The following is a 27,862-nucleotide window of genomic DNA, read 5'->3' as shown; positions in this document are numbered from 1 at the left end:
TCGTACATTGACGACGACGACGACGACACTGTGGACATACAATCTACTCTCCCATCGTAGCTTCCATTAACCCTAGAGACACAATTTCGAAAATACGCTGTGATCTCAAGGGCCTTCTGTGCATTGCCGACTGTCGGGTCGCGTTTCCTAGATCCAGAAGCGTTATGGTTGAAGAAATTACGTGCGAAAGGTCGTCTCTCGAGGGCGACGAAATCTCTTCCGACCCGGCACTATCTACCAATCGGCTATCACAGAGATGCTCACAGCCTCGACCGCTCACCACTAGCAGCTGTCTGTCCTTGCACATCTTCACCACACCTATCAAAAATCCATTTCGTCATATCTCCCAGGAACTTGACCTTATCCTCGCCAGGCTCAGCATGCAAACGATGATACCACCCCTCATAAACCCTCATTTCCTTGTCTTCTATCTCAACACCGTCGTACCACTTCCGACAAGTCTCATAATCACAGATCATGTCCGACGTGCCATGCCCACACCACAACCGAGTCTTGCCACATTCACCCATGCCCTCCTTCACCACAGCTCTACCATGCTGCAGTTCGTCTGCGCGATCCAACATACCCGCCAGACCCTCCAAAGTGCCAGTATCATGACAGAGCGGATCATCGGCGTAAGCTTGGCAGGCGACGGGGTCACGACATATCTTCTTTGGGTCAAGTTTATTAACCATTTGTCTGTGGGGCAGGATCCTCCCCGCTAGCCGACCCAGCGTGACGGTAATGCTAGACGGTCTAGTGGAGGGATGAACAGAGATGAAAGGGCTTTCGAGCAAGAACCCACGAATGGAGCTGAGAATCTCCGTTGGTCCCGAGGCGATATAATGCACCACCTCGGCACCACCCATACTATGACCCATAAGGAACAAGGGGGATTGCGAGTCGTCTATGGGGAGCTGCTTGATAAAGTCCGTGATGTCGCTCAGCACGAGTGATGTTGGGCCGGTAAGGCCCTTTTTCGCGGGCTTGTCGACGCTACGGCCCCAGCCTCGTTGGTCGAAGGAGTAGACTGTGATGCCATTCTCGGCGACCGCGGAGAACAAGTCTTCGTAGTTATTGCAGTGATCCGAGAAGCCGTGGATGAACACGAGACGTGCTTTGACGGCTTCAGGTATGGCGCGCCATGTTTTCGTGTAGAGCTTCTCGCCGTCTGTGGTAGTAAAAGAGCCTTCTTCAGGTGGCGGGGCGGCCATCTTCCTGCTTGAGTCTGCGTACCCGCGCGAGCTGTAAGAGCTATTGATAGGTTGGGTCTTGTGTTCAGAGGATGACGATGGCCACGCGACTTTGATGTAAGATGATGTTGACGAGGATGAGTGCGGGTATGGACGGAGCTGACGGCTGTTCAAAGGCCTCGGTACATGGGAACCAAGGCAGCGAGAATGTTGGCGGAAGTAAATGAAGTTGCGCAGACAGTAATACAGACGTGTGCACATGTGATGCGTAGTGCTAATCAAATTCATACTGAGGGACATGACATGTGAAGCTGACGTGTGGCCACAGCAAGACGCAGCAGAACAACTCGTGGTACGGAAGGTACGTGATCATCAAAATACCTATCAACCACCATATTGGCTCGACTGGACCGCCTACACACCACCAGCGCCAACGCTGAACCCTCGCTAAAAGACAGCAGTCATCGAGATCGTAAGCTTCTCATCTAATCACCCCCCATTCGCCAACCACACCTCTCCGGCTATCCTTCTCGCGTTTCCCAAATACATCCCAGAACCTCAGCGTCTCGTCTCCGGCACCTGTCACGATCACAGCGCCGTCAGGGCTCATGGAGAGGTACAGCACACGAAAGGTGTGACCTGTCAAGCTGACGACCTGATTCATGGAAGGGTACTTCCATATATTGATGGCGTGCTGGCTGTACCCATGCGTCGACACGATTTCGTTCGTGAGAGTGCTGAAGAGTAGATTACACACTTGACTGCCGGTGTCGTGGGATCGAATGAGATGAGGATTGGGCTGGGTAGGGCTTAGAGGCGTCTCAATCATAGGCGAATTAGCTGTGAGTCCGAGGCCTAAGGAAGTCGTGTCCGGTGGAAAGCCACTTATCGTGCTAGAACCATTGCTGTTGTTTTGAGCCTGGCCGACAGTATTCCAGAACTTTATGCAGCGATCTGCAGTACCGCCTCCAGAAGCCAGCAGGCCTCGTTGGTGGGGACTCCATGCGATGGCCTTTACGGCTGCCTTATGACCGCCTTCCTGCTCACCCCATCGATGCTGCCACCGTTCTTCCATCTTATCCCAGACGAAGATCTTGTTATCGTTGCCACCCGAAGCCAGCTGCTCGGTGTCCGGATTCCATTTAAGACCGCATACCTCCTGCTTATGGCCTGTGAGACGCCGCAGATACTGTGCAGCCATACGAACATCTCGATGGAGTATCGTTCGATCTCGCGAGCCGGTCGAGAGAATGTGAGCATTCCACGCCAAGCTACTAATTCGTGCGGAGTGGCCAGTCATGGTCCGTAGCCGCCGCTCGGCTATTGTGTCGTAGATCAGGAGTAATCCTTTCGTCGTGCCAATAGCAAGATGTGAGCCTCGCTGTATCCAGCTTACGCTGGTGACCGTATCGCCTTCGAGCTGACACAGCTGATTGACCTTACCAGTCTCGCGGCTCCACAAATAGACACTCGGTCCTAGTCCTACAGCTAACACATCGCCACTGCCCCAGTCTACCAGGTTTAGGTAGAAGTCATCCTGCAAATCTGGTGCATCGAGTACTTTATAAGGCACTTTGCTGACCGCTCGAGGTGTCTTTCGAGGAGATAGAAGCATAGTCTGTGATGAATGCTTGACTGGTGACAAACTGTATATTTCAGATCTCGCGTTGATGTTCGGACCTCGCTCACTTCGTGATGTCGATCGTGGCGTAAGTGAAGGAGTCGGGTTTGCAGCATATGAGAAAAGGTTCTTGTGCGGCGTTGACGGGGTCAGATGCTGGCCAGATACCATTACGCCGTTTGTTGGTGGTGTCTTCGCTCGTGATGTGGAGCTTTCGTGCTGCTGTGGTATGGCTTGCGGAACTTCACTATCGAACATCTCCGACCGTAGCAAATTCGAATATGTCCGGTTCGCTTCCCGCTTCTGAAAATGTATGTCACTCGGTGCTCTCCTGTGACCTTTCGAGGGTGTGGCGGGCGAGCCATCTGCATGGAGCAAGCTGTAGCTGGCTTGCAAGTCCTGCCCAGCTCGGTTCGGAATGAACCTATCGCCACCTACTTGCACCTTCTGCCTTTTCCTGCTGGGACTACCACTCGGTGTAGGGCTCCTTGGCCGTGCAGCTTCTTCAACCTGTTGTAATGCCTTGTTCAAAGCCAGCGCAGACACCGGCTCACTACCGCTCCTATGTGATCCATCTGCCAGTCGCTCGCTGTGCGATCGCTTCCCAATGACTGTCGGTGGTGTTTTGCTACGAGGTGGCGACAATAACGTTGGGGTCTGGACGTCTTGCTGCATATCGTCGTTTGCGCCGGAGGCGGCTGGCGCGACCTCGCTGCTCCGATAATCCATCGCGACAAGGTCCAGACGTGAAGATATGAACGAAGGGAGTCGAAACGAGTGCCAATATCCTAGACACAGGGTGATGCCGTCGCACAATGGCCTGGCGTGGCCTCGCCTTGCTGGTTGCTATGGGGTATCCACTACACACCTCGCTTCATTCACCGATCGCAAGGTCCGTAGCTCTTGCGCAATGCCACAAAGCCACCATACATGTCCTTAATCTCCTCCAGCGATCGTCGTGTGTTTTGTAGTGATGCGCCGCGGCAATAATGACCGGTAGTGGCGAGATGTGCTGATGTGTGATATGTTGTTGTCCAAGCTATGTCTCGCCTGCAGATGACAAGCGCGACCGAAGGGCGGGAGGAGCCGCAGGGTCCGAGATAATCTGATATCTACCTTACTATTGAAGAGAACAACAATGGCTTCGACTGACATCAATGGATGACCTTGAGCTTCTGGCAAATAACAACACAATCGTACTAATGATGGGATAGATTGACAGTCACGAGCTCAACTACCACTAGCTGGAATGTTTTGACCCAGGCCGACTTCTCGCGACCCACAGACACGTCCTACATTTTCAGCGATGCCGGAACAAAACAATCTGCAACATAACATCACTCGCAGTGCCTACCGCCGGATAGCCGTCCAGATACCGTCAGCCAGTGTTTTGGCTGCTCTAAAGTAGTCGGGACTCGCGACATGAAGACCGCTGGCTGATAGGCCATCGCGGCGCTGCTGCTGCTCATGGCACGGACCATGTGTTTCATCTCGTTTCCACATGGGCTCATCTGGAGAGCACGAACTGACCTGGACACGCCTAGGGGTGTTGGCTCACTGTGAGCGAGGGTTGCTCACACGTGACTTACACTCACGTGAGAGCACCACTATAAGTAAGGCCTTACAGAATCCCTAGCGCTAAGCCCAAATAGGAAGTTATCGCGGGACTATCCTCGTCCAGTAGCCTATTAGTAGTAGCGCCAAGATTAGCCATTAAGTACACCAATTTGCCAGCTCTGTCCGGACTTGCCGGCGCCTTCCCCTTTGAGCCTAGTGCTATTTAGCTCACAGTGAGCCAGATGGAAACTTTTGTGACTCACGTGGCCGTGAGTGACAACCAACGGCCGTAGACATGCCCGCTCATCTGTGCAGTCCACTCGAGCCTGAGGCATCACATGACGACCTCACTATATCGGCTGGCCTCGCTCACCACATTATAATCATTGCTGGCCAGCCTACCTGTCCGAGGAAGTACTGGCTGCAGGCCATATGTTTTATTGAGTTCTCAATCATGCCGTACCTATCTCAGGGTCGTGTGAAAATTGCAGTCTAGCATTGAGCCCCAGAGAGAGACGTGCAAGAGATGACAGTGGTAGGCACTATACCGTCTGTTGAAGCATCCAGCACGTTCGAGATTGATGTCCTTCACCTCTGCAACAAGCTCAACTCGGAATCGAGCTCCCAAGCATCATCGGGCATTCCTGTCATCAGCAAGATCCTTTGCTTTCGCTGCAGCTTGTCTAGCGCGCAGGAAGTGAAGCTCTCTTTACCTCAAGCTTGAATGCTACGTATGCAAAGCCGCGCCTAACGCGTGCATTTCGCGCTTCACTAGGGCCGATAATGCTCGTCACAATAGAGTTCTTTATAGACTTTGACAGCACATTAGCCGCAAGGTGTCAGAAGTCAAATTAATACATTTAGTACCGCAGATGTCTTACCTCTAGAGCGTATAAGAGAGGTGATGTGAAGGTCAAGCTGTAGACGTTAATTAGTCTCTACCATCCCAATGATGCTACCAAGGTTCGGGCATTCCGCCACGGAGGAGAGCAACTCTCACGACCAGACCTTAGTAGATATAATTTCTCGCTCAAGAGCCCTGCATGGAGCTTGAGTCTACCTACCGAGTAGGATCGGCTCTTGCAACGAAGTCAAGATGATCTCCAGACTCCGAGCTGTCCGACTCGCAGGCGTGGGGGTCTCGCTCGCTACAATAGCATAAACGCCACCACTTGCGCGGTGCATGAATAGTGCCCGCTTGGCATCGCGCAATGGCATGTCTGTGCTACTCATTGGCTGTACGGCACCTCGTGCTGTTGGCTTTGTATTTCCTCCTCCACTCGCCGATGCATCGTGCCTGCGCTTCACGCAATCGACTTGCGCAATGCGACTGCTGCTTGCGCCGTGAAGGCGAGCCAAACATCGTCGAGAGAAGCTCGATCACTCCACCGTACGCCTGCGCGCGAGCCTTGCCATGCAGTGACGTCCAGCTTGTGCAAAGATGATTGGCGACGAACATAAATGAAGTTTGGCGCGCGTGGAAACGCTCTGGGGATGTAATCTAGCTTTCGACACCATAACGTCCGTGCCATTAAATGCCCCACCACTATCGCCGACGCGAACAGTCTAGTCTGGAGCAAGTCATTGCGACCTTTTTCGCCCTCAAGGTGACTTCTCTCCACCTCCTTCACACCACACCGTTCATACAGGTGGATCTCAGCTGCACCTACACCGCTATATACTCTGGTCACCGGACGTCAAGGTACCGCCGGTCGTGGTACCGAATTTGTGGAGAGGTCGGCCCATCAAAAGCCTGCAGGCGACTCGAAGAGCTCGAGACTAGTGCTGCAAGTGTTCGATAGGTGCAGGAAGGGCCAATCCGACCATTGGAAAGCTTGAGAAAAGGCATCCCGCTCGAATTTTTGCTATTGCGCGCCTCACCTCGAACAAATATACCATCGGAGCCGGGTCCTCGTTTCTACGCTGTTCTTACTGACCTTTATCTTTGCGAAGCGGGCTGTGTGCCAGGCAGCCTTCAGGAAGAAGTTGGAGGGTGGGCTGACGTGTATCTGGGCTATTTCTTTGCAAGCGAAGAGGGCGTGACCTGCTGCTCAGTCACTGGTAAGACATCCCCCTCCATGATTCCACGAGTACGGGCGGCTCGGCGCCTGCTATATGTGCCCTCCGGAAGTCACTTCACTGCACTCTCCGGTCGGCAGCAGAAACCGTTATCAAACGCACTGCATGCGCACTCAGTGTTGCGTTTTCACCGGGTATGTTGGCAGAGACTGACTTTGGGCATTTGCAGGCGTTTAGGAACAGCGGTCGGTGAGCGCATCGCATGGTGCTTGTGACTCGACCTTCTAGGAGCCTTGTCTACCCGGCCACGCATAATCGCTTTGCTGTCCACTGTACGTGTTCACGACTTGTTAAGGCAGCTTGTTCTGCGCCTCAATGCATTTGTTACAGGCGATATAGTTGACGATGGAATCGGAGGATGGGCAGACTTTCATCAAGGTGGGTCGCCGAACCTCACCAGTGCCAGGCAGTACATTGACTGATAAGTATGAATGCAGAACCTAGCATACTTCGTCCGAACACATGAGAGAGCACTTGCGAACGCTCTACAACTACAACATAAGCGCAATGGCAGCCAGCAGGCCTCCACAGGCGCGACATCCGCATCCTCCTCGTCTACCTCGATAACCCTCGCCGAGGCACTATCACGACCCTACGTTGCCTTCTCATCGCAGCAAATCAAGCCTTCAAAGCTCACTTTGACACCACATCACCTTTTCTATCTTCTCAGCAAGTTCGAAGACCTTGGCGTCGATGTGGGACCAACGACCGTCCGACTCGAAAACCTTCAGAGCACTGCTGCGCCCTCGAACTATGTATCCTTCCTCGGGCATGCACCAAAGTCGAAGGGCAAACAATCCGATGCCGACTCTCTTCGATCAGTCTCCAGCGTCCGAAGTGTCATGTCAAGCGTGTCCTCGTTATGGTCGACTTTCTCGTTGACGAATAGCGTTGCGAAAGAGGAGAAGCGAATGGCACAGCATCGGGATGATATCAAATACTTGTATTCCTGTTTCACGAAGATACCGGCGTTGAAGTTGGCGCCAGACCATCGTGCACGAATGGTTGCTGGGTTTGAGGAGTTCCCTTTCGACACGGCGGTGCCGCTGTTCGCATTCAAGAATCTGAGTGCGTTGGAGGTATCCGACCTGGACTTCAGGCAGTTTCATGGTTGGGATAGGTTGTCGGAGCAACTGCGGAGTTTGACTGTGAAGCGAGCATATTTGGAGGATCCAATTGATCTATTGCAGAACATTGTGCTGGACGACATGGAGCGGAGGCGAAAGCGTTCTTCCATGTTACAGAACATTCCCACTACACCATCCACACCTGGCGGCATCCCATGGCCTGGAAGCAGTCCAAAATTCAGGCAGATTGAGCTTGCGCGGTCGTTCTCCAGCCCGAATTCTCCGATGGTCGATCAGAGGCGTAGCTCGTTGTACGGATCTTTGGCAAGAGCTGGGTCTTCGGATGGGACGAAAACGCCGGCCCAACCAATACGGCAGCGAAGCAATTCACCTGTACGACCACCGAGCTCTAGACATGGGTCGTTACGGAAAGCTCGACAGATTGCTGCCGCTCAAGTGTACAGGAGATCTTCCGGCAGCTCAGGGTCAAGTACACAAGATGTGGAGCACCGACATGGCACATCCGACCTTCTAGCGTTCAACATCCTGCCACCATCGAAGTGGCGAATGCTCCGACACCTGTGTATTGCGGAGAATGGCTTGACGTCTTTGTTTGTGGAGAGCTTGAGACCAATTGCTGGAAGCCTACAGTCGCTCGACCTGTCAGGTAATCTTTTCACGGAGATCCCGGATGCTTTGGCCAGTCTCACCCACCTTCGTGCTCTCAACATGAGTAACTGCATGGTCGACAGCCTGAAGTCATTGGCGCGATATCCCCTACCAGCCATTACGACCCTGAATTTGAGGTCCAACAGACTTCTCTCCCTTGCCGGCATTGAGAAGATACGAACACTTGAAAGGGTGGATCTGCGTGACAATAAGCTATACGACCCAACCGAAGTTCGAAGACTTACGAGTGCTCTTGACTTAGTCGACGTTTACGTGGTGAAGAACCCATTCACGCGGACACACGGCGACTATCGCATCACGATCTTCAATGCTTTCCACGACACGCCTGGCTATACTGCCGAGCTTACCATCGACACTCTAGGTCCTACGTATAACGAGAAGAAGCTGCTACATGGTAGAGCGCCTGAGCCAGCGCCAGTGGTAGTCGTGCAGCCACAACCGGAGGACGAGTCGGAGCCGACCACGGAAGCATCTCAGGAGCTGCGACCAGAGCTGTCCGTGTTCGAGCAGGAGCAGACTCCCGAGCGAGTCCGCAGTCATCGGCGATCAAACAGCGATATCGGTCCGCAGAGCATGCGCCGAAGGAAGAAAGGTCCACGTAGGAGGATAGTCGAGCTCTCGCAAGCCGAAATATTAGCCTCACCCCCTTCCATGGCTCAACCACCTACATCCGCTTCCGAGCTACCACCAATGTCGCCTCCATCGACAGATGAACCAACCACACCTGAAGCGACACCAGCGGCATACCATACTGCACCCTCCACACAAGCCCATCTCGAAGGGCCAACAGGTCTCCCGCCGCGGCCGACTTTAGATACAGCATTCACCTCCCCCGACCCACCACCTCGCATCATCACAGCCGATGACTCAGACGACTCCCCACTCAAGTCTCCCGAAGAAGTAGACTCGCATAGCGATCTCTACAGACAGAAGATCGAGGCGTTGAAAAGCGAGCTGGGCCCGAACTGGTTGACTGCACTGAATGAAGACAGGTTTTCCGAGCAGCAGCGCACCGTGAGATATCGGAGTTATAGTCCTGGCTCCCGCACACCCACTCGGACTGGACAGACTGGCCGGGGTGTCAGTGTCGGTGGCAGGACGCTGGGTTGATTTGGGCGAAAGAGTACGATTTTTTTGGCACTTAGCGATGGCGTTCATGGGTCATTTCTTCTCCTGCTGAGCATGCTGTTCGCTCATGGTTTATCCAATTCTGTTTTCACGAAAGCATGGCGCCGGCGGGCTTGCTAGAGTTCCTCGACTTCAGCGATACTGTTCTCTTTGGCATTTTCTGTTGATGTGCCGCTTTTAGATTTGGCTTATATTTTAGATCGCGGATTTGCTTGGCTTGGGATCTCTGCCGGACATATCTTTTGAAGTTCATGTTAGCGAGGCGTTCGGTGGTGGGCTGGCTGCCGGACATTTTTGAAGCGTTCGAGCGGGCTTTGGTGAGCGTTTTGGACATGGATATATATGAAAAAATACTTCTCTCTGCCAGACAGATATGACCTCGGTCCTTAACTATCGAGACATCTTCCCAGCCAGTTCGAGGCCCAAGCGCGTAGATGATGAAGTCCTCTAACTACATGAGCATTTCAGGAGTCCATTTACCAGCTGTGAGCAGTGAGCAGTGAGCGGCTAGGTAATCAGAAATAGCTGTCGTAGTGAGCTTGCGTACCACTAGCATGAAACTCTCCCAACGATTTAGACCCCTCCTATAGACGCGTGTTTCCCTGCTATACTCTAGCTACACCATTGGGATCGAGACCGTCATCCGTACAACAGCACGTTATCGCGTGGCGACTCAATGGTCTTCTAGGAACTGTTCTCACATAGTCCAGATTTAGCTTAGCACTCCCGCCGATACCCGCGCATCTGAAAGAGCAGGTTCGCGAAGTCCTTTCCAAATACCACTCACAACTCACACATCGCTGTGTTATATCGACAACTCGCAACGCACGCCACGAACTGGTTGCCGTCGACGACGCCGATACATCGAAATTTGAATACGATATCACTGTCGTAGCCGTATCGAACAAGGCTGCTAATAACCAAGCTGAACTTTTGAGAAGCCCCACCAAAACCCCCAAGTCGGTGAAAAACAACACAGCGCCTACGACGAACAAACAGCAACGAACCACGCGATAGCACACCGCCACTTACGAAGAGCGAAAGAGGAAGGCACACTCTCGTGACGTCCGAGCTTCACACGGCATAGGCAGTCGCGTGACCCCAGAGCCACGGAGCATACACAAACAGCCTTGGGTGGCACATACAGCGCATCAAACATTGGCGGCGAATCCCAACAGAAGTCCCAGTAAGCGCACCATACGGTCTTTCAGAGCCCTTGTGCTCGTTACACACGTTCGGTAGGTCATCACTTCCCTTCACTGGCATGAGAAGGAGGCTGCAGGGCACAGGGGCGATGACTTTGGAGCTATGGGATGTGGAGCTGGCGGGGCGGCGGAGTACAAGACAGACTTACATGACAGATCGATATTCACGTGCACGACACGGCCGGCCGGTCGACGAGAATGCACCATTCTTCCAGCAAGCCTTTAACTAATGAAAGCGAGCACAATCAGCTGACCGAACATATTAGCTTTACCATACCCGAGACACCAAAGTCTGCCAAGAGAGCGCAGCACTAGCGAACACAGCCTATTCTCACCCCGCCGCCGGCTATGGCGGACACGAACGATGTCGATTTGGACTCTATCATAGACAGACTGTTGGAGGTGCGCGGAAGCAGACCAGGAAAGCAGGTGCAGCTGCTGGAGACGGAGATCAGATACCTTTGCACTAAGAGCCGCGAGATCTTCATCTCCCAGCCTATCCTGCTCGAGCTCGAAGCTCCTATCAAGGTACGCTTTTGTCGGTAGTACATGGCAAGCTAAGCTGACCCGTACGTCGAGATCTGCGGTGATATTCACGGCCAGTACTACGACCTCCTGCGCCTGTTCGAGTATGGCGGCTTTCCGCCAGAGGCCAACTATCTCTTCCTCGGCGACTATGTAGACCGTGGTAAGCAGTCCCTGGAGACGATCTGCTTGCTTTTGGCCTACAAGATCAAGTATCCGGAGAACTTCTTCGTTCTCCGCGGTAACCACGAGTGCGCATCCATCAACCGCATTTACGGCTTCTACGATGAGTGCAAGAGGAGGTACAACATCAAGCTATGGAAGACATTCACGGATTGCTTCAACTGCCTGCCTATCGCGGCTATTATCGACGAGAAGATCTTCACGATGCACGGTGGGTTGAGCCCGGATCTCAACTCGATGGAGCAGATCAGGCGCGTGATGAGGCCGACAGATGTAAGTTCACATAAACTTCAGCCTTGTCTTGGCATGTCTGGCTGACAAACATTACAGATCCCTGATTGCGGTCTCCTCTGCGATCTGCTGTGGTCCGATCCGGACAAGGATATCACCGGGTGGAGCGAGAACGATCGTGGTGTGTCGTTCACCTTCGGTCCGGATGTCGTCTCTCGCTTCTTGCAAAAGCACGACATGGACTTGATTTGCCGTGCGCATCAAGTCGTTGAGGACGGTTACGAGTTCTTCTCTAAGAGGCAGCTTGTGACACTCTTCTCCGCACCGAACTACTGCGGCGAGTTCGACAATGCTGGTGCGATGATGTCGGTGGACGAGAGCTTGCTCTGCAGTTTCCAGATTCTCAAGCCGGCTGAGAAGAAGCAGAAGTAAGTGCAGCTGTGCTCATGATCAGTCTTGATATAGGAAGCTGACCAATGTCTACAGCAGGTTCACTCGCCGTTAAGTTCACGGTCACAGGACTACAAGGTCTTCACGCTTTTGTAGGAAGGAGAGATCTCGGAGGGAATGTTGCAGAGCAAGACGCGGCTTCGACTTGTTGTCAGGGGTCGCTGCGGTACGCAAGGCCGTGCGGCTGTAGTATCAGGCAGCTTGGAGTGGGCATGGGAAGGACGACGGCTGTACGATTGATGCAATGTGTTTAGCTGGAATGTCATACTTGCGCAACATGAGGTTGAGTTGCGCGTGTTACGTACTGATGTCGATGCATGGGTTGACAGTTCTGTTACGTGTCATCCATTCATCTCGTCTGTGCTGTCTTCCGATCCCTGTCCGCTCATGATGGTCACTGGCTGTGAGCTATTGGCTCGTGCGTGCCACATGGGTACGGAACTTCCTTCTCCAACCACGAGTCAACAAAGTAAACCATTGCACTGATACGGTATATGACATGACAGTAATCATCGAGGTCGGGCAGCTCAGCGAAGTATAATGCATGTATAAGCGATCTCGAAAGCAACGCTTCTGAATTGCGATCTGCAGCGTCCTCCTCAACAGCTCGATCAAGGCGGAAGGCTGGAAAAGAGATCCAACACAAGATCCCGAGCAAATTATCTCAACACCCATCAGCGACCATGGAGCCCAAGACAGTGCTCATCACAGGCACAAGCAGTGGCATAGGCTATTCGCTTGCTCTTGCCTTCAAAGCAAATGGCTGCCGCGTCTTTGCCACCGCCCGCAAGACGACCTCGATTGCGGACCTCGAACTAAAAGGCATCGAGACGCTGGCCTTGGAGGTGACGGACAGTGCCAGTATTCGAGACCTCAAAGCAGCAGTCGAATCAAAGACTAACGGAAAACTGGATATACTAATCAATAACGCGGGCCGCAATTACACAGTCCCAGCCCTGGATGCTGAGATGGACGAGATACGAGATGTCTTCGAGACGAACGTCTTCGCCGTCATGAACATGTGCCAGGCCTTTGCACCTCTGCTCATAGCCTCGAAAGGCACGATCGTCCAGATCGGGTCACTGGCGGCCGTGATGCCGTACGTCTTCGGCTCCGTCTATAATGCGTCCAAAGGCGCCTTGCACAGCTATACCGATACTCTGCGAGTCGAGCTCGCACCTTTCGGGGTGAGAGTGCTTAATGTAGTGACTGGAGGCGTGAAGAGCGATCTTAGTCGGGTAGATAGGAAGTTACCTTCAGATTCGTTCTACTTGCCAATTGTTGAGGAGTATGAGAGGAGGCAGATGTATAGTCAGGTCATAGCTGTTCATAGTGAAGAGTATGCCGAGAGGGTGGTCAAGCACGTGTTGTATTCGAACAAGGATACGGCGTGGGAGGGTGGTAAGGCGTGGCTGGTTTGGTTCTTGACGACGTTTTTGCCACGGCAGGTATTGGTGAGTCTTTGGCATGTCAGGGAGTGGTGTTGTTGTGGTAAGCTGACTGTGCAGCAGGATTTCTACATGACACGGACGTTCAAGCTCTGGAAGCTCAGTCAAGCGAGTATGAAGAAGCTGGACTAGCGGTGATACTAAACACCCAAACGCGAGCCTCAAGCTTGTAGCCACATCAACAAGATGTATGATGGCTGACTCAATCATACTTAGAGGAACGCGATTCTGCAATATGACCCGGCTAGACTCCGACAAACAGTACAACGCAATGCTTTATGGTGGTCAACAGAAGCTGTAGCTCAGAGCTTTGCAGGTCGCCTTTGCTGGCTGACATGATGGGGCTCGAAACTGAAGTCGTAGTTCTTGTACAGACCTTCCATCTCGTTGGGCCCGAGAAACTCTGCTCGCACCTCGACCGGTTGGCCTCCGTGCCGCATGAAGAAGTCGACGTGCTCCAAGGGTAGGTATAGTCTCTGTTTGTGGTTCGGATACCATGGGGCCTACGGTCGTCAGCTTGCAACTCCATCATCTGGCACATCTGGAAAGTAGATATACCTGGTAGCCTATTGCTATCATGATTCGATCGGTTTCGCTGCTGTTAGGCATGCCTGCATGCCACGTCCGCAGATCTCTGAATCTCTCGTTAGGTCGCTCTAACGATGCTAGTGGCCAGGGGCTAGCCTACCGAATGACAACGTCGCCTTTCTTGCAGAGGGCCTGTATCGGTGGCCTCACTTTCCTTCGCTCCTCGACAACTTCCGGGCGCACGTTACACGACGGCTCGCCGACATTTTGATCGCGAACTCGGGTCGACACTGTGCACGGCACCTGGTCGTCGGCAACGGTATGTGCATGAGTACCAAGCCAGAACTCCGTGGCCCCGTTCTCAACCGAGAAGTCAGAAAGAACGATATTAGCGATGAAGTAGAAAGGACACGTCGGGTGGTTGAAGGTTATGTCTTTATGTACAGGCTGCCGGAGACCAGAAGTTTCAGCCAAAGCGTTATTGGCGGTCATGAAATTCGTAGTGGGTGTGGAACCCAAGTATCTGACAAGCAATCAGTGTCCAGTCGTGTCGCAGAATGATGGTAATATGCGCACGCGTTGGCTATTTGGACGACGTAGGGGTTGAAGAACACATCATCGTACAGGCAGTCTCGTTGGGCCACGGGCGGATTCTGCAAGATATTGGACTTGACTCCCTGGTTATAAAGACCGGCGCGCTGCTCACTACGCAGGATCTCCTGTCCTTCAGCAGTCATGACGTGCCTGAGATGGTCGACATGAGCAATATCGACGACTCCTTTCAGGACAAGCAAGCCGTCTTGGTGCAAGCCTTCGAGAGCTGATTGTACGGCTCCATCGCCATATCTGCCATTCAGCTTGTCTTGGGAGTGTAGGAAGACAGCTCTTGGTGCATCGTAGGACGCCATTCTACCAATATCTGATCAACATGTGTAATGTCATATACCACATCGAAATGGAGAGCTCATGGTCCTCGGTATCGCCAATGCACGGACTGACCGATAGATCTGCAAGCGCTTATCCTTATCGCGAACTAAGACCGACGCTAACCCGCACTTATGCAAACCTTGCACATATGATGCAGATGGTCGCACGCGACAGCAGCTGAATTGTTCTGCCGTCTCTGCCGTTATCAGTGTAAAGCACAGCAGCCTAGACAATCTTCGGCTGGTCCTCACAGGTTGATATCTTGATCCTCAACTTGCTTATACAAGAGTCTTGTCCATACTACACATTATTCGTCGCTTGTCGAAGGACGAGTATACAGCTACAGGCAGAGCTAAATAGGACTGCTTTTCCGAACCCAGATAGGAATTCTGCCTACCACCTGCTGGCCGTGGCTAACAATCGATCTATCTGGCCAAAGTCTCGGTTTCCGCCTCACGCTCGCAGCCATGCGATTTGGTGACAATGATGCGAAAGCCACGATGGCCGAGAAGACATCGAACTTGAAGCACGCCTTCAGCAGTTGGGACGCTTTCAAAGACTGGATCCAGGTCCCTGACACAGCCCTGGACCAGCATGGTCAAAGGCAAGAAGGTCGTACATGGTCGAATGAAGACCTTGACCCAACGCCGCCCGAGAAGCGCACCTGGCGATGGTGGAACTATGTCATCTTCTATTGGGGACTCTCTTTCGGCAACTGGACGTTGGGCGCAACCATGGTTGGGATCGGGTTGAACTGGTGGCAGGCTATCTTGACTATCTTCCTGTCTCAAACGATCTCGTCGATTGCGATGTTCTTCAACTCGAGATGTGCTTCGGTCTACCATATTGGATATCCTGTGGTTGGACGATCTGTATTCGGCATGTATGGCGCATATTATTTGTACATCTTTAATTTACACTCCGCTTGATATGGTCGTCGCTGATCAACCTACAGTGTCGGAGTCCGAGCTGCACTGGCTATCATCTGGTATGGAGTACAACTATACTCAGGCTCAGCACTGCTGGCAAACATGCTGCGAGCAGTCTTCGGACACAACTACACCAACATACCGAATCACCTTTCGTCTTCAGCTGGCATCACAACAGCCGGCATGTTGGCTTTCTTCTTATTCTGGCTCATCCATATGCCATTCACCTTCTTCCGACCATATCAGCTTAGACCGTTCTTCTGGGCTAAGGCGATTATTATGCTCCCAGCGATCTGGGGTCTCTTCATCTATTGTATGGTTGAGACAAAGGGCAACATTGGTCTAGGCCACCTCAAGGACACGTCCAGTGTTTCAGGCTCTGATGGCTGGGGTAAGTTGTGCTACCACAGACTTATACCAGACCCTCTGCTTACAGATTTCATCCAGGGTGGTTCTTCATCTGGTCCATCAATGCGGGGATGGGTAACACCGTGCGTACCGATCATTTCCAATTTCAGGCGCCTTCTCAGGCATGCTAATCGTGACCCACTGCAGGCTACCTTGATCACAAACCAGCCAGATATCGCTCGATGGTCGAAGACGAGGAGTGGCGCCATGTGGTCTCAGCTACTGACGAACCCGATCGCGGTGACCCTGTCAGCATCACTTGGCATCTTGTCTACGGCAGCCATTAATAACAAGTGGGACCTAACACTTTGGAACCAATGGGATCTACTCGATGCTATCTTGACACACCATTGGTCTGCTGGGGCAAGGACTGCCATCTTCTTATGCGCAGGCTGCTGGCTAATCAGTATCCTCGGCACAAACATTGCAGTGAGTAGACCTCTAGCATGATGATACAGGAAGACATTGTACTGACATTCATCACAGGCAAACATGATTCCATTCGGCTCCGACTGTACACTCCTCTTTCCTCGCTACCTGACAATTCCCCGTGGTCAATTCTTGGTTGAGTGCCTAGGCTATGCGATCTGCCCATGGAAGATCCTTGCTTCCGCATCCACCTTCACCACCTTCTTGGCAGGCTACGGTCTCTTCATGGCCAGTGTCGTGGCGATCATGATCTGTGACTACTTCCTGCTCACACGCGGTAACGTCTTCATCTCACATGCCTACGATGGCTCTCGTGACAATAAGCACTACCACTACACTTTCGGCGTCAACATACAAGCCGTCATCGCCTACATCGCCGGCATAGCTCTACCATTTCCTGGCTTCGTCGGGACGTTGGGACCTCATGTCAGCACGGCTGCTGAGAATTTGGGACACATTGGCTGGCTACTGTCTTTCTTTGTGTCCTTTGTGGCGTATTACGTGCTATGCCTGGTATGGCCGACGCAGAACCAGAGGCTAGTTCGACAGATGGGTCTTCGATGGGAGGAAATCAGTCATCGGGAATTGATCGCGGCTGATGGGACCGTGATTACGGAGTCGCAGGAAGGTTATCCTGATCAAATGAGCTCGGGCACCGGGTATGAGAAGGACGCTAGGATGGTGCAAGATGATGTGTCAAAAGGCCACTTCTAAGAACGAGCTAGGTAGTCGTTGGTGAAGGCCTAGTCTTGCCACGCCTTGTACTGTGCTCACTTCACTATCACTATCAGGTGCATCAGCGTGCTGATCTACACGTCGTCGCTTGGCGGTCACGTAGTCTTCTCACTTCTGATCGGAAGTGGCAGTCGCAGTGCCAGCTTGTATTGCGTACTCTAGAATCCAGGCGATGTGAGAGTCTGTCGTTGGTCTTGCACGACCCGCCGCGACATCTCCGTTCTTATCCACGACATTGCTAGTAATGCTGAGCTGCGCAGTATGCATAGACCTATGATGTGAAGTTCAGTCTACGACACGAGACGTCCTTGCGCCACACAGCCCAAGACGGCTAGCACGAAAGCTTGAGCTGCCATGGCAACCATCAACAAATAGTCGCACGCACACTTTTGGCAAGACATCCCTGCTCTGCATGCACAAGTTAGGTTCGCTCTAATAGCAAGTCGCACAATAATATAGTTGATTGCAGCACCAATACCAGCACGCCCAGCTGGACTTACGAAGAAGATGTCGACCTCCAGCATGCGCCCACCCATGGCACGACCCGGCGCCAGTAGAGCACGAACCGCGACGCCGACACTCATGAATGGAAGAACATCGCCTACAGACAGCATTGCCTCGTCGAAACCGCGCACACCGAAGCGCAAGCTGGCAGCAAATATAGAAGATGCGGCAGAAGAGACCAACATCAACGTTGTCGTGCGATGTCGAGGTCGCAACGATCGCGAAGTGCGCGAGAACAGCGGTGTTGTGGTATCAACAGAGGGCGTCAAGGGCAAGAAGGTCGAGCTATCGATGGGTCCTAGCGCGCTTAGCAACAAGACATACCAGTTCGACAAGGTCTTCTCGCCTGCCGCAGACCAAGGAATGGTATTTGACGAGGTCGTGGCGCCAATTCTGGACGAAGTCCTTGCCGGCTTCAATTGTACCATCTTCGCATACGGACAGACTGGAACTGGCAAGACATACACCATGTCTGGAGACATCACGGATATGCTTCCGATACCAGACGCAGCTGGCATAATCCCACGAGCGCTTCAATCCTTATTCGCCAGGTTGAATGAAGATGATGTGGAGAAGTGCGAGCACAGCGTGAAGTGCTCCTTCATTGAGCTATACAACGAAGAACTACGGGATCTACTCTCTAGGGACGACACGACCAAGCTCAAGATCTTTGACGAAGCCAACAAGACTGGACGATCTACCACTCTTGTACAAGGTATGGAGGAGAGCCATATCAAGAGTGCGGCCAAGGGCATACAGCTGTTGAGGGAAGGTAGTCACAAGAGGCAGGTGGCGGCTACAAAGTGCAACGATCTGTCGTCGAGATCACACACAGTCTTCACGGTTACTGTCTACACAAAGCGCACGTCAGAGACAGGCGAGGACTTTGTGTCTGCTGGCAAGCTCAATTTGGTGGATCTAGCTGGCTCTGAGAATATCCAGCGATCTGGAGCTGAGAACAAGCGTGCTGCTGAGGCTGGCCTGATCAACAAGTCGCTTCTCACTCTTGGACGTGTCATTAATGCACTAGTGGACAAGAGCAGCCATATCCCATACCGAGAGTCGAAGCTTACGCGCCTCTTGCAAGACTCGCTCGGCGGAAAGACGAAGACTTGCATCATTGCGACTCTTTCGCCGGCGAAAAGCAATCTCGAGGAGACAATCAGCACTCTGGACTACGCCTTCCGCGCGAAGAACATTCGCAATAAGCCACAAGTCAATCAGATGGTGTCGAAGAAGACGCTACTTCGAGAGTTCACTGCAGAAATCGAGAAGCTCAAGTCAGAGCTCATCGCCACACGTCAAAGAAATGGCGTTTATCTCACCAGCGAGTCCTACGAAGAAATCACGACCGAATCTGAGAGTCGCAGGATCCTCGCCGAAGAACAAAAGGACAGGATTGAGACAATGGAGGCGAACCTGCGCAACAAGGTGCAGGAGCTCTTTGCTCTCACGACGAACTTCCAAAGCCTCAAGCGCGACAACGAGCAGACTCGGATGATGCTTGATGGCACGAAAAGTGTACTGGACAAGACTGAGATTGTGCTGTCGCACACGAAGCAGAATCTTTCCGAGGAGACCGGGCTGAGGAGAGCACATGAGCAGACCGAGGAGCAGCTTGCAGCTGTTGGACAAGGTCTTTTGGGTACGCTTGGAACCACTACAGACCACATCGATCGCCTACACTCGAAGTTGAGGCGTCGCTCGGAGCTGCAGTCTGACAACCGGACGAGGTGGGCAGATTCCCAATCGCATGTTGCAGAGGCCACCGCTGCTGTCGAGGATCGAATCGAGAGCTTGCGAGGTCAACAGGAGGTCCTCATGGGCTCTCTGACCAGCCGAATGCAGATCTTTGTAGCAGATGAACTCCGCGAGCTACAGACGTCGCAATCTTTCTTGAGTGGACAAGCCTCAGCATTCGAGAAGTCGCAGGCTGAAGTGAACGGGCAGACTGGTGCAGCTCGTGATGAGATGAACCATGTGCTAGAGGAGATCAGTACACTGCGAGAGGATATCAAGCAGAAAGTTGGAGCTGGCCTGAACGACTTGTCTGGAGCCGCGCAACGGATCAGTGCAGGGATCGCCACGGAGCTGGATGTCTTTCACAGCCAACTCCATGACTCGTATGTGTCACTTGGAAAGGAGTTCAAGAGCATATTCGACGGGTTGATCAAGCGTATGAATGAGCAGCAGGCAGAAGCTGAGCGCCTTCGACAGCAGATCTCACTGGCGAATACCAGCTTCCTTGAAGCCGGTCAAGCATCGCAGCACGAGCTTGAACGGGCCGTCCAGGAGGAGCGCTCCACTGCTGCTTCGGATCGCGCAACACTACTGGAAAAGATCACACGCCTGGTCAACGTATCGGCGGCTCAACAGGATGCGCGCTTGTCAAGCCATCTCAACAACGCCAATAAGCGCATCAAGACCTCGGAAGAGGCTTACACTGTTGCACAGCAAGCCTATGGTGATGGCATGCAATCCTGGAACACCAACAGTCAATCACTTATTAGCTTTTCGACACAATCGCGTGACGCTATCAAGGCGAAACTGAAGGGCGATTGGAGCAAAGCAAACGACCAGACTTCCCGCTTGCAGGAGACCACGAAAGCGGTGCATGGCGAGACCGTGCGCATTGTCGATGGCCAGATGGTCCAGATGGACAGTCAGCTCGTGGCACTCGACGACATCCTTGCCAGAGTGCGAGCACAGAATGTGGAGCATCATGTAGCTCACACTCAGACGCTGGATCGTCTTGCCAGCGGAGTCCAGAAGAGCTACGGCAGTGTTGGTCGCCATTTCGAGACCTCCTACGACCGTATTAAGGCTTTGGACACGGACATGATACAACGTGCTGGTGAGCTCGGCAGCACGCTCACAGACCTGACATCAGAGGGCGATGTGCGTCAAGCGCTCGACCTACTGCGTACAGAGACTTCAGCTGCTCAGATCACCGAGTACTCTGTGACTGGCGAGACTCCGCTCAAGACCCAGTATACCTACCCAACAGCACTGCCACGAACAGAAGCCCATCAGACCTTGCTCAACCGGATGCGAGGCATACCTGAAGCACCCTCGTCACCGATGAAGTCGCCAAACAAGCGCTCGCCGTCCAAAATGCCACGGAGCAGCCCAACCAAAACCTCCTCCAGTCCAAGCAAAACAACAATCTTCACCGACAAACCACCGACCCTCCACCTCCCAACCCACCAACAACCCGCCTCAGCACCAACAAGCCGTCCAGCAACCGCAAGTTCGGACCCCAAGCTCCGCGAACTAGACTCTAATGCCGCGCTCTCAGGGCTCGCCTCTATGCCAGGAATTCCCATCGCTCTCGCTCTCGCCCTTGGCCCAGAAGGTCTTGAAAGCAAGGTGACTGTCCCTTCCCTGAAGAGACAGAACACTAATCCGTTGGAACGCGTGCAGAGCGATGGGAGCAAGTTGCCCATGAAACGGAGTATGCGGATGACTGTTGCTGGGACGGCGGAGGGGAGGGAGAATTTGGTACCTGGTGCTGGTAATTTTGGTGCTAGTGTTGGACCTGGTGGGCGGAGGCTGAGGAGTCGGGGGAGTGATTGAGTGCGAAGCACAAGGTGGTGGTGGAGGGGTTAGGATAATGTTGGGAGTTCAGGAAGATTATATAGCTCTGCATACTAAACGCTTTTTGCATTGTTACAAATATGCCAGTTGTGTACGCGTACGATATCGTGACCCTTTTGTTACTCAGCAGCTTGTGCCGTCTCTCTTCCAGGAGACGAGGTAGACAGGACATGATATCAATCGACGACTTCGCCAGCTATGTCTGTAGCCAATATCGATGCCATGACGTGTAGTCGTTCCTTCCTGACAGAACGGCTCCACTTTTAAAGGCCTCGGTCGCTGAAGAAAGCTGACCCAAACGTCTCGAGCAGGCGGCCAACAGAAACCTGCCATTCGACTCGGCCAACACCGTAACCATTCTGGCCACGACAATGCAGACAAATGCGTCGACGATCCTGAAGCACGTTCGAGGCGGAAATAGCGATGCAAAGCAATGCGTGGTATTCACACATGGCTGGGGCTGCCACGCAGCCGACTACCACCACTTGTTCGATGTGCTCAAGCAGCATTCACCCGACTTCCAATATCTTGCCGTCGACCTACCTGGCCATGGCAGTCCGAAGGACATTTGTCCAGAAGCAAATGTCACGAGTTTCGCAATAAGCATACTGGAGACCGTTCGACAATTAAACTTACGGGAAGTCTACCTCGCCGGCCACAGTATGGGATGCAGACTCATTTCGAAGGCATGGCAACAAGCTAGACAGACTCATGGTGTGGAGATCAAAGGACTCATCTTTCTCGACGGAAGCAGCTTCAAGCTCAGGCCGAAATCAGAGATATCAGAGGACAGCCTCACACAGCAGGAGAAATCTTTGAGACGGATCCAGCTCTTCCAGACTATGTTTTCGGACAACACGCCTGAAGACTTCGAGCTTGACTTCCTGCAGCATCTGGGATCGCTGGACAAGACATATATCGACGGACTAAGGAAATCTTACATGGGCTTTGATCAAGATGGATTGGAGGACGTTCTTGCTAAGATTGGCAGGGCTGATGTGCCGTTACTGAGCTTGCAATCCACGGATATCAGCGCTGATAACGAGCGTGTCCAGCTCAAGGCTGGTGAGTCGAGCAAGTGGATTGAGTTGGTACAAGAGAAGGTGCCCTACGCAGAGCAACGTGTGATTTCTCGGAGTGGCCACTTCCCACATGTGGATCAGCCGGAGGAAGTTGCTGCGCTCATCATCGAGTTCGTCGCAAAACATGGGTCGCCTTAAAATGCCTGACGGAGTACCTATGGAAGAAGTCTTCGTCGGCTCGAGCTACGAGCCCGTCGTAGACGAGTCGTCCAATGCTACAGCATGTTATGGTGGCAATAGAAATAGATCATGCACGAATAAAGTGCTAAGCCGATATGGGAGCAGTAATTTGGTTGCCTATCTCAAAGCTCGCCAAAATCCGAGGCTTGGACAATGCTGAGCACGAGCCATAGCGCTGCTACAGCCCTCTTCCCCTACCCACATCATCTTCACATCTTACTTCTCGATTCATATATCAATCGGGTCACAAGTGCATCAGCCTTTATGAGCCACAAGGCCGTGGGTCGCATTCGCGCTCTGGCCGAAAAGTCATACTTTGACATGGGGCCGACCCACAAATTAGTCGAGCGGGCGAATCATGGTATTGTTCTCGGAAACAAAGCATTGGCTCTGCAGACGCAATGGTTGACCCGAGCCTAGGAGTGCTATACCAAACACCTTTAGCTGCCATTGACCTCTCCATGTATGTTGTTGCCTGGCAAAGATGCGTTGATGGCGCAGTACGTGATATGGCGACGAGACGAAAGGGCTGGGCATGTATATATTGACAATCTCCTCGCGCTCATGTTGCTCTGACATATCACATCGCAACAACCTTCACACTACAGAACCAGACCTCCGACACATCGACCATCGACGTCCACCAAGAACCACAAGATGACACAACAATGTGCAGCCCTCACGGCGGACAACACGAACTGGGGATTCTGCCCAAACCTACCAGCAGCCTACCTCTTTGCGATCCTGTTTGGCTTGACTCTGATCGCACACATCGTTCAGATGATATGGCAGAGGAAATGGTACTGCTGGGTCGTGTGCCTGAGCGCCGCAATGCAGGTGGCGACTTATGTCTTACGGATCTTGAGCATCAAGAGTCCAGCCAACGAGGGCTACTATTCTGAGTGGTTCGTGCTGATACTGGTAAGACCAATCCATGATATCTGGCGATGTCCCGAGTCGAGCTAATAGTTGCCAACAGGTCGCTCCAGTCTTCGCGAATGCCTTCGTGTACATGGCTATGGGTCGCATGGTCTACAACTTCACCATCAAAGGCTCCGTATACGGCATCCGAGCATGGCATTTCGGCCTCATCTTCGTCTGTCTTGACGTTCTCGCCCTGTTCGTCCAGATTGGAGGTGCAGCGATCGCCAGTTCCACTCAGACGGACACAAAGACCATCATGCTCGGCTTGCATGTATACATGGGCGGCATTGGATTCCAACAACTCTGTATCTTCGCCTTCCTCGGACTGTCTGCACGCCTGCACATGCAGCTTCGATCACAGCCGGTGTCGCCCCAAAGAAGGACAGCCTTTCGATTGTTGTACGTCATGTACGCTGTGGTCGGCCTCATCACACTTCGCATCATCTTCCGCTTGATTGAGTACAGCAGGGGCTTGCAGTCCACCATACCGCTACACGAGGCGTATCAGTATACCCTGGACTCATTACCGATGCTCATCGCACTGGTACTTCTTAACATTGCACACCCTGGTACACTGATGCCTGGCAAAGAGTGCAACATGCCAGGGCGAAAGCAGCGAAAGCTCATGAAGAAAGAAGGCAGACAGGCCAAGGGCCGCGCAGAGGAGTACTTTTTAACAAGAGAGAGTCCGTATCGGCCAGTCTCGAGGACGAACACATATATGCGCATGGCTCAAGTGTAGAGCAGGAAAGTCGACAGGGGTTTGGTGACTACGGCGGTCTAATAGGACATATTAATAGAGAGAGGCTGGCGCTTGTCTTCGCTCGGTACAGGATTAGCTCATCATACATGCTTCATTGGTAGGCGTTTGGGAAGGAGGCGACTCAACGACTCATCAATAGGTTAGAATGATGATTAAGACATGCTCACCGGTATTGCTTTCTCCAAGATAGATCTCAGTCTTTCATCCCGACCACATACCCGAGCCTTGTTGGTCTTTGTATCAATGGAATGCCTCGGCGCTCTTCCCGACGTCGTCGACAGGCTTCACACTCTTGACGACTTTCGCAGGCGATCCCATAGCTACGCTCCAAGCAGGGATGCTTCTGCTGACTACAGAACTCGCACCAATCGTGCAACCTTTCCCGATCTCCACACCAGGCAGAATGACGGAATGTCCACCGATCCAGCAATCGTCGCCGATCACCACTGGCTTGGTGTATTCGATGTTATCTCGTCGGCTTTGGATCTCAGTCTCGTGGGTGGCGGCATAGATTGACACGTTAGGGCCCATCATGACCCTGTCGCCGATAGTCACGAGCCCGCAATCGAGGAGAGTGAAGTTGAAATTGCTGTAGAAACGATCTCCGAGACTAAGATTGCAGCCATAGTCTACATAGAAGGGAGGTTCGATGAAGGCGTCCTCGCCTACATGACCGATGATCTTGGGAAGCTCTGCTTGGCAACGAGCAATCAGAGTGGCGAAGCTGTCCTTCGCTGGATCGGCCGGAAAGACGTTGTTGTATTGATGGCACCAATGTCTGGCCCTGAAGCGAGCAGCTTCCAGACCAGGAACAAGGGAGTCGTAGCTGGGATGTCGCTTTAGTCTTCGTTTCCGAGTGGAAGGTGCGACGACTTACAGCATGCCCGATATCATACGTTCGTACTGTTCACACCATGGAATATGGCTCAGGCTTCTTGCGAGCTGTAACTGAGCCTCGTCTTTGTGTTGAGCAGCCATGATGAAGGTACTTTTGACAGCTTTTTGGGCATATGTACTTGGATGGGTGGGATACCTGTATGCGATGACTTGTGATACCTGAAGAAGAATGTAAGACTGACGAAGAGCGGTAGTATCAGTCACTCCCTAGTTGGTAGTGTGTCTTGGTCTGGGTGGCAATATATCGTTAGACGTGGTACTCCGCCGAATGAAAGGTTTCCCGCTGGGATTTCTTGGCAGAATATGCAGTTGTGAACAAACTCAATTGAGCGGGATGCCTGTAATGGGACTTGCCGTAGCCTGACGTACTTGGCTCACAAACCCAAGTCCTTGGAGCAGTTGTCCTAGCTATTTGGCATGGTCGCAGACCAGAAGGACATCCTTGCAAGTGCAAATAAGCGGCAATACTCATCTACATCACAAGGCCATTGTGAAAGGGTCACACCAATGTCAATTCAGTGGTATGAAGCCTTCCAGCCTTGATGTTTTCACGAATTCCATCTCGAACACTCCGTCCATTGTGGACGCACCAGCCAGTGCTTCGATAGTGTCTTCGTACAGCATCGACGGCACGAACGATGATGTGTTGAGAGAGCGGGGCTCTCGCGCTCAGAGCCAAAAATAGTATCACCAGGATCAACTTCGCCGTGAACCTCATCGAGGGGGCCAGTGGTGCAGGCAGTAGTCGTGCACAAGGATGAGGTATGACGGTCGTCCGTTACTACTATAGATTGTCGCCATTGGCCAAAGCACAATGAGGTGGAATCGTATGGCGTTGCAACGGTCCTGCAAGCCAGCAGCCAGCAACTGTGAGTGTTCGATCATCGTTGATATGTGTGATCCCAGAAAACACACACCTGCCGAACATATATCGTCCCTCCGACATATAAGTGCCTCTGCTAGCGCTCTGATGAACGACGTACCGCCAGTCGGGAATTTATGAAGGTAGGGCGTCTCCTGACGTGCCGTTGACCCTAGGCACTGCTGGTGGAGATCGACCAGCAGCTTGCCAAAGAACGAGTGCTGTGCCCTCTTGGTACTCCAAGCAGGCCTTCGCAAAGTTGAAATATATATCATTGATGGGGATTGTGTAATCAGGTTCGATAATTCTCTCCCCAAAAAAGCTCAAGAGGCCGAAGATTCGATCTTTAGGATCTGAGCAGTGAAAGTCGTCGTACCTATACATTATGGAGCATGGTGCTCTGCAGATTGGTAAGCCATTGTTCATTCTTGGCCTCTCATCTGCAGTGGTTTTGGCAGCATGACCTGGATCGCCCGATGAAAGGGCCACTGCCACTCCAGATGAGATAGCATACTATGATACTCAAGAGCATCGCAAATGGCGTCGAGCGCACGCTCAAGAGTGCGGGCGTTGATCTCATTGGTACCACATCGTACCGTGACATTTCGTCCGAGCATCGCTCCTTGTAGTATCCAACGACGGCTGAACCAGCGGAGTTGCAAAAAGTCGAGTATGTGTTGAAGAAGTTGACGATACTCGGGCAGCTGATGACCATAATTCGCCACCAGAGGATCCAGATTGTACCACTCATCGGACTCTAGAAGCGCGAGAGCATGTGCGTAGTATGTGGAAGGTGGTTCTAACAGGCAGGAATGCAGACCCAAGAGCCGCCCTCGTCCCAAAAAATTCTGGGTAGAACGCACAATACCAAAGTAGCCGTTGATCAAGTTATCGTGATAGAACGTCACAAGCGGGTCTCGAACACGAGCCCAGCGGCCGCCGGGATAATCTTTAAAATCTCGTAACTTTTCCGAGAGCTCCTGCTCACTGCTGGAAAGGTCAGCCGTCATCTCCCATCTCCCAAAAAGCCAGCACCAGCGCATGTGCTGGTGGAACCCTTTAGGCTCACGGCCATGTCGAACACCATAGGGAGGATGTAGCCAGTGATTGGCAGATCCAGCACCTTGCAAGCAACACATTGCATGAAAGGCATCCTTAGCTTCCGAATCAGGTCCTAGCCAGATCAGAACGCCTGCTGCCGCACTGTAGATTTGAGCCATGATTGAGACCTGCTGTGTCCGCTCCACGTCGTCTTGCTGATTGATACATATTGCATCGATCCACAGGGCACGATCTCGGTCTGGCAGTCTAAAAGCTGTCATAGCATTATGCGCGCTCTTCGTAACTCGGATTTCTCGGCCATCGCAGACGATGCCGAGGTCGAAGAGCACCTGTCCATCCTCACGGTCACTCCAGATGTAAGATAGGGCTTCGTATGGGCGTGGCTTATGGATGTTGGTCTTGATCAGCGGGCAGCATATTGGCGCTGTCTCATCGGCCGTTGCTTCAATCAGCAGCAAACATATCTCCGTCTCTGCAAGACTATCAGAGTACGTGAACCCGTCAGTAGCCATAGGATCGAGTGTACATCAATATCGCAGTGTATTCTTGTATAAGAACGGGTTTGCCGATGTGGCGCCCTGCTGAGCGTTGGCTGTCATGCTACAGCTTGCAGCCGCCTGCATGGAGACTCTTTATCTCATCCATGCTTGTGCGTGCT

General features: G+C 52.6%; 12 protein-coding genes across 12 annotated transcripts; 7 read left to right on the top strand and 5 right to left on the bottom strand.

Moving 5' to 3' along the window:
• Positions 1-260: 260 nt before the first annotated feature.
• On the bottom strand, positions 261-1,214 carry LTS14_003968 (uncharacterized protein; the record flags this gene model as incomplete). Its single annotated transcript, XM_064836670.1, has 1 exon — positions 261-1,214. The coding sequence occupies one exon, from the start codon at positions 1,212-1,214 to the stop codon at positions 261-263; it is 954 nt and encodes a 317-aa protein (XP_064696061.1).
• Positions 1,215-1,674: 460 nt separating this feature from the next.
• On the bottom strand, positions 1,675-3,543 carry CDH1 (substrate-specific activator of APC-dependent proteolysis; the record flags this gene model as incomplete). Its single annotated transcript, XM_064836669.1, has 1 exon — positions 1,675-3,543. The coding sequence occupies one exon, from the start codon at positions 3,541-3,543 to the stop codon at positions 1,675-1,677; it is 1,869 nt and encodes a 622-aa protein (XP_064696060.1).
• A 3,252-nt stretch (positions 3,544-6,795) lies between these two features.
• LTS14_003966 (uncharacterized protein) lies at positions 6,796-9,317 on the top strand (the record flags this gene model as incomplete). Its single annotated transcript, XM_064836668.1, has 2 exons — positions 6,796-6,828; positions 6,888-9,317. 2 exons carry the CDS (start codon positions 6,796-6,798, stop codon positions 9,315-9,317), a joined length of 2,463 nt encoding a protein of 820 aa, XP_064696059.1.
• Positions 9,318-10,888: 1,571 nt separating this feature from the next.
• Positions 10,889-11,911, top strand: GLC7 (type 1 serine/threonine-protein phosphatase catalytic subunit glc7; the record flags this gene model as incomplete). The annotated part of the gene is made up of 3 exons (XM_064836667.1): positions 10,889-11,068; positions 11,144-11,521; positions 11,579-11,911. 3 exons carry the CDS (start codon positions 10,889-10,891, stop codon positions 11,909-11,911), a joined length of 891 nt encoding a protein of 296 aa, XP_064696058.1.
• Positions 11,912-12,612: 701 nt separating this feature from the next.
• Positions 12,613-13,509, top strand: AYR1_1 (NADPH-dependent 1-acyl dihydroxyacetone phosphate reductase; the record flags this gene model as incomplete). The annotated part of the gene is made up of 2 exons (XM_064836666.1): positions 12,613-13,383; positions 13,441-13,509. 2 exons carry the CDS (start codon positions 12,613-12,615, stop codon positions 13,507-13,509), a joined length of 840 nt encoding a protein of 279 aa, XP_064696057.1.
• Positions 13,510-14,061: 552 nt separating this feature from the next.
• LTS14_003963 (uncharacterized protein) lies at positions 14,062-14,813 on the bottom strand (the record flags this gene model as incomplete). Its single annotated transcript, XM_064836665.1, has 2 exons — positions 14,062-14,428; positions 14,482-14,813. 2 exons carry the CDS (start codon positions 14,811-14,813, stop codon positions 14,062-14,064), a joined length of 699 nt encoding a protein of 232 aa, XP_064696056.1.
• Positions 14,814-15,332: 519 nt separating this feature from the next.
• Positions 15,333-17,312, top strand: LTS14_003962 (uncharacterized protein; the record flags this gene model as incomplete). The annotated part of the gene is made up of 5 exons (XM_064836664.1): positions 15,333-15,733; positions 15,788-16,152; positions 16,209-16,252; positions 16,317-16,598; positions 16,656-17,312. 5 exons carry the CDS (start codon positions 15,333-15,335, stop codon positions 17,310-17,312), a joined length of 1,749 nt encoding a protein of 582 aa, XP_064696055.1.
• A 528-nt stretch (positions 17,313-17,840) lies between these two features.
• KIP1 (Kinesin- motor protein) lies at positions 17,841-21,413 on the top strand (the record flags this gene model as incomplete). The annotated part of the gene is made up of 1 exon (XM_064836663.1): positions 17,841-21,413. One exon carries the CDS (start codon positions 17,841-17,843, stop codon positions 21,411-21,413), a length of 3,573 nt encoding a protein of 1,190 aa, XP_064696054.1.
• A 392-nt stretch (positions 21,414-21,805) lies between these two features.
• LTS14_003960 (uncharacterized protein) lies at positions 21,806-22,654 on the top strand (the record flags this gene model as incomplete). The annotated part of the gene is made up of 1 exon (XM_064836662.1): positions 21,806-22,654. The coding sequence occupies one exon, from the start codon at positions 21,806-21,808 to the stop codon at positions 22,652-22,654; it is 849 nt and encodes a 282-aa protein (XP_064696053.1).
• A 699-nt stretch (positions 22,655-23,353) lies between these two features.
• LTS14_003959 (uncharacterized protein) lies at positions 23,354-24,362 on the top strand (the record flags this gene model as incomplete). Its single annotated transcript, XM_064836661.1, has 2 exons — positions 23,354-23,617; positions 23,676-24,362. 2 exons carry the CDS (start codon positions 23,354-23,356, stop codon positions 24,360-24,362), a joined length of 951 nt encoding a protein of 316 aa, XP_064696052.1.
• A 261-nt stretch (positions 24,363-24,623) lies between these two features.
• On the bottom strand, positions 24,624-25,361 carry LTS14_003958 (uncharacterized protein; the record flags this gene model as incomplete). Its single annotated transcript, XM_064836660.1, has 2 exons — positions 24,624-25,209; positions 25,261-25,361. The coding sequence occupies 2 exons, from the start codon at positions 25,359-25,361 to the stop codon at positions 24,624-24,626; spliced, it is 687 nt and encodes a 228-aa protein (XP_064696051.1).
• Positions 25,362-26,564: 1,203 nt separating this feature from the next.
• LTS14_003957 (uncharacterized protein) lies at positions 26,565-27,716 on the bottom strand (the record flags this gene model as incomplete). The annotated part of the gene is made up of 1 exon (XM_064836659.1): positions 26,565-27,716. The coding sequence occupies one exon, from the start codon at positions 27,714-27,716 to the stop codon at positions 26,565-26,567; it is 1,152 nt and encodes a 383-aa protein (XP_064696050.1).
• Positions 27,717-27,862: the final 146 nt, after the last annotated feature.

This window comes from Recurvomyces mirabilis (genome assembly GCF_035927965.1).
Source record: "Recurvomyces mirabilis strain CCFEE 5264 chromosome Unknown scaffold_8, whole genome shotgun sequence".
NCBI classification, from domain to species: domain Eukaryota; kingdom Fungi; phylum Ascomycota; class Dothideomycetes; order Mycosphaerellales; family Teratosphaeriaceae; genus Recurvomyces; species Recurvomyces mirabilis.
This window is presented reverse-complemented; position numbering and strand designations above follow the sequence as displayed.